The sequence below is a fragment of the Gossypium raimondii genome, chromosome 5, assembly GCF_025698545.1.
Source record: "Gossypium raimondii isolate GPD5lz chromosome 5, ASM2569854v1, whole genome shotgun sequence".
NCBI classification, from domain to species: Eukaryota; Viridiplantae; Streptophyta; class Magnoliopsida; order Malvales; family Malvaceae; genus Gossypium; species Gossypium raimondii.
The window spans coordinates 24842671-24845515 of NC_068569.1; the positions used below are offsets into that span (position 1 = coordinate 24842671).

The 2845-nt window shown below is 40.6% G+C and overlaps 1 protein-coding gene across 1 annotated transcript; it reads left to right on the forward strand.

Annotated features, from left to right (window-relative positions):
• The first annotated feature begins 218 nt into the window (after positions 1-218).
• LOC105770295 (patellin-3) lies at positions 219-2845 on the forward strand. The gene is made up of 4 exons (XM_012591429.2): positions 219-1623; positions 1735-1859; positions 1962-2112; positions 2278-2845. Exons 1-4 carry the CDS (start codon positions 373-375, stop codon positions 2530-2532), a joined length of 1782 nt encoding a protein of 593 aa, XP_012446883.1. The 5' UTR covers positions 219-372; the 3' UTR covers positions 2533-2845.

The window sequence follows — 2845 nt, forward strand, 5'->3', positions numbered from 1 at the left end:
GGGAAACAAACGGCCGCAAGATAGAAGCGGTGCTTCTTTCTTTGTTTGACACTAACGCACCAATTTTCTATAAAATTAAATATTATAATATTCAAAAATTAAGCGAGTATTATGAGACAAAAACTTTAATCGGAACAAATCTTGCTGTTATTTTTTTTTTATTTAATCAAATTAAATCATGATATTTTTATTGTACACTGAGATCATGTCTTGTCTTAAATCTTAATGTTAGAATAGACATTGGAGCATAGGATTCCGTTTCCAAATATTACCGTTCCAGATATTTCCCTTGTCCTTATGACCCTTCTCTCTGCTTCACTTCACTCTCCTTAACTTTCTCATACAATACAACTAACAGACAAACCAGCCAACATGGCCGATGAAACTCCAGCCCAGAATCCCCCTATGGCAGCAGCGCCGCTGCCTCCAACCTCTGCCACGGTGACCGACTCCGAGTCACCTGCTGTTTTAGAAAAACAAGACCCTTCCCCGCCGTCTCATGTACCAGCTGTGTCTGTTTCTGTTACCGAATCTGCTTCTACGACTATAGCTGAAAATGAAGAGCAGGCTCCGCCACCGGAACCGGCGGCATTGGAACCTGATTCATCGGATAAAGGGTCAGGGAAAGAGGAGCTGCCTCCGACGCCACCGCCGCAAGCAGTGGAGTCAGAATCTGAGCCACCTGTTGTCACCGAGGCACCAAAGGAAGAAAACCCACCAGCTCCAGCAGCAGAAACTGTAGTGATATCGGAATCCGAGTCGCAGCAACCGCCTGCTCCACTGCAGCAGGAGGTGGTTACGGAGTCGGAGTCACTGGCGGCGATGATGGAGAAAGAAGAGACGGGAGCACCAGCAGAGCCTACTGCGGCGGGTACTACTACTACTACTACAACTAGTGCTCAAGAAGAGGTGGCTGCTGCTGTTGAAGAGAAAAAGGTTCCTCAAAATCTGGGTTCTTTCAAAGAGGAAAGCAACAAGGAAGCTGATCTATCCGATTCCGAAAGGAAAGCTTTGGAAGAACTGAAGCAGCTTGTTAGAGAAGCAATAGACTCTAACCTTTTCAATTCAGAATCCAAAAGTGAAGAAAACCCAGAAAAGGAAAAGAAACAAGAATCAAAAGAGGTATCCATTTGGGGTATTCCTCTCTTAAAAGATGAAAGGAGCGATGTTATCCTTTTGAAGTTCTTAAGGGCAAGGGATTTCAAAGCCAAAGATGCCTTCGTAATGATCAAAAACACGATCCGGTGGAGGAAAGAGTTTGGGATCGATGAGCTTTTGGATGAAGATCTTGGTGATGATATGGAGAAAGTTGTGTTCATGCATGGACAAGATAAGGAAGGCCATCCCGTTTGTTACAACGTTTATGGCGAGTTCCAGAATAAAGAATTGTACCAGAAAGCGTTTTCGGATGAGGAAAAGCGAATGAAGTTCCTGCGATGGCGAATTCAGCTCTTGGAGAAGAGTATAAGGAAGCTTGATTTCAGTCCTGGTGGTGTTTCCACCATTTTCCAGGTTAGTGATCTCAAAAACTCGCCTGGACCTGGAAAAAAGGAGCTTAGATTGGCAACAAAACAGGCTCTTCAGGTTCTTCAAGATAATTATCCAGAGTTTGTTGCAAAACAGGTATGTTCTATGTCTATCCATATTTAACTATCCTATATATATAATGTGAAAATTTGATTGTATAGTAGATTCTCTGGGAGATGCATTGATTTGGGTTTCTTGTTCTGTTAGGTGTTTATTAATGTTCCTTGGTGGTATCTGGCATTCTATACAATGATTAGTCCATTTATGACCCAAAGAACTAAGAGCAAGTTTGTCATTGCACTGCCATCTAAATCTGCTGAAACACTTTTCAAGTGAGTGAATGTTTTTGATGAATTCGAGTTATCAAAGTGCATATTCCGAGTACTTATAGTTCTTAGTGGTTAATATCCTAAACTATACGATGTGTAAAACAGATACATACCACCTGAGCAAGTGCCAATTCAATATGGTGGTTTGAGTGTCGATTATTGTGATTGCAATCCAGAATTCAGTGATGCTGATCCTGCCACTGAGATGACTGTGAAACCAGGGACAAAGCAAACTGTCGAAATAACAATCTTTGAGGTGCAAATTTCATTGCTTCTTCATGCTATTTCTTCATGATACATGCTGGTCCATGTCCTCCTTTTCTTATTTACTTTTTTTAACTGAACATAGTTGACTAGTAAGCGTTTCAGTTTTGTGCCAATCATGAATGTAAGGTCTAATGGAAAAAACTTTTCATTGCAGAGATGTATTCTTGTTTGGGAAATCAGGGTAGTTGGATGGGAGGTGAGCTATGGAGCTGAATTTGTGCCTGATGCTAAAGATAGCTACGCGGTCATCATTCAAAAACCGACCAAGATGACTGCAAAAGATGAACCAGTTGTGTCTCAAAGCTTCAAAGTTGGTGAACTGGGTAAAGTATTGCTAACTGTTGACAACCCAACTTCAAAAAAGAAGAAGCTTCTCTACAGGTTTAAGGTTAAACCCTTCTGCGACTGAGGGTATTACTCGTACTATGATTTAATTTATTCTTGTCTAAATTTTGGGCAAATCACTTGTTCATTTTTCTTTGTTTTTGCATCTTTGTGAGGAGCATGGTTGACAGCAAGTTGCTCATGGTTTTGAAATTTGTTCTTGGCATGTTGGGTTACCCTGGTGTTGTGCATTGTATATTTCTCTGGTGTATCATATCTATATTGTGGAACCTTTTACACTGTTATAGATTTGTAAGAACACAAGGGATTGTTTGGTTTATGTAATCTATTTTTCAGATTCCATAATTTCAATTTGATATTAATTTTTGGACCTATAA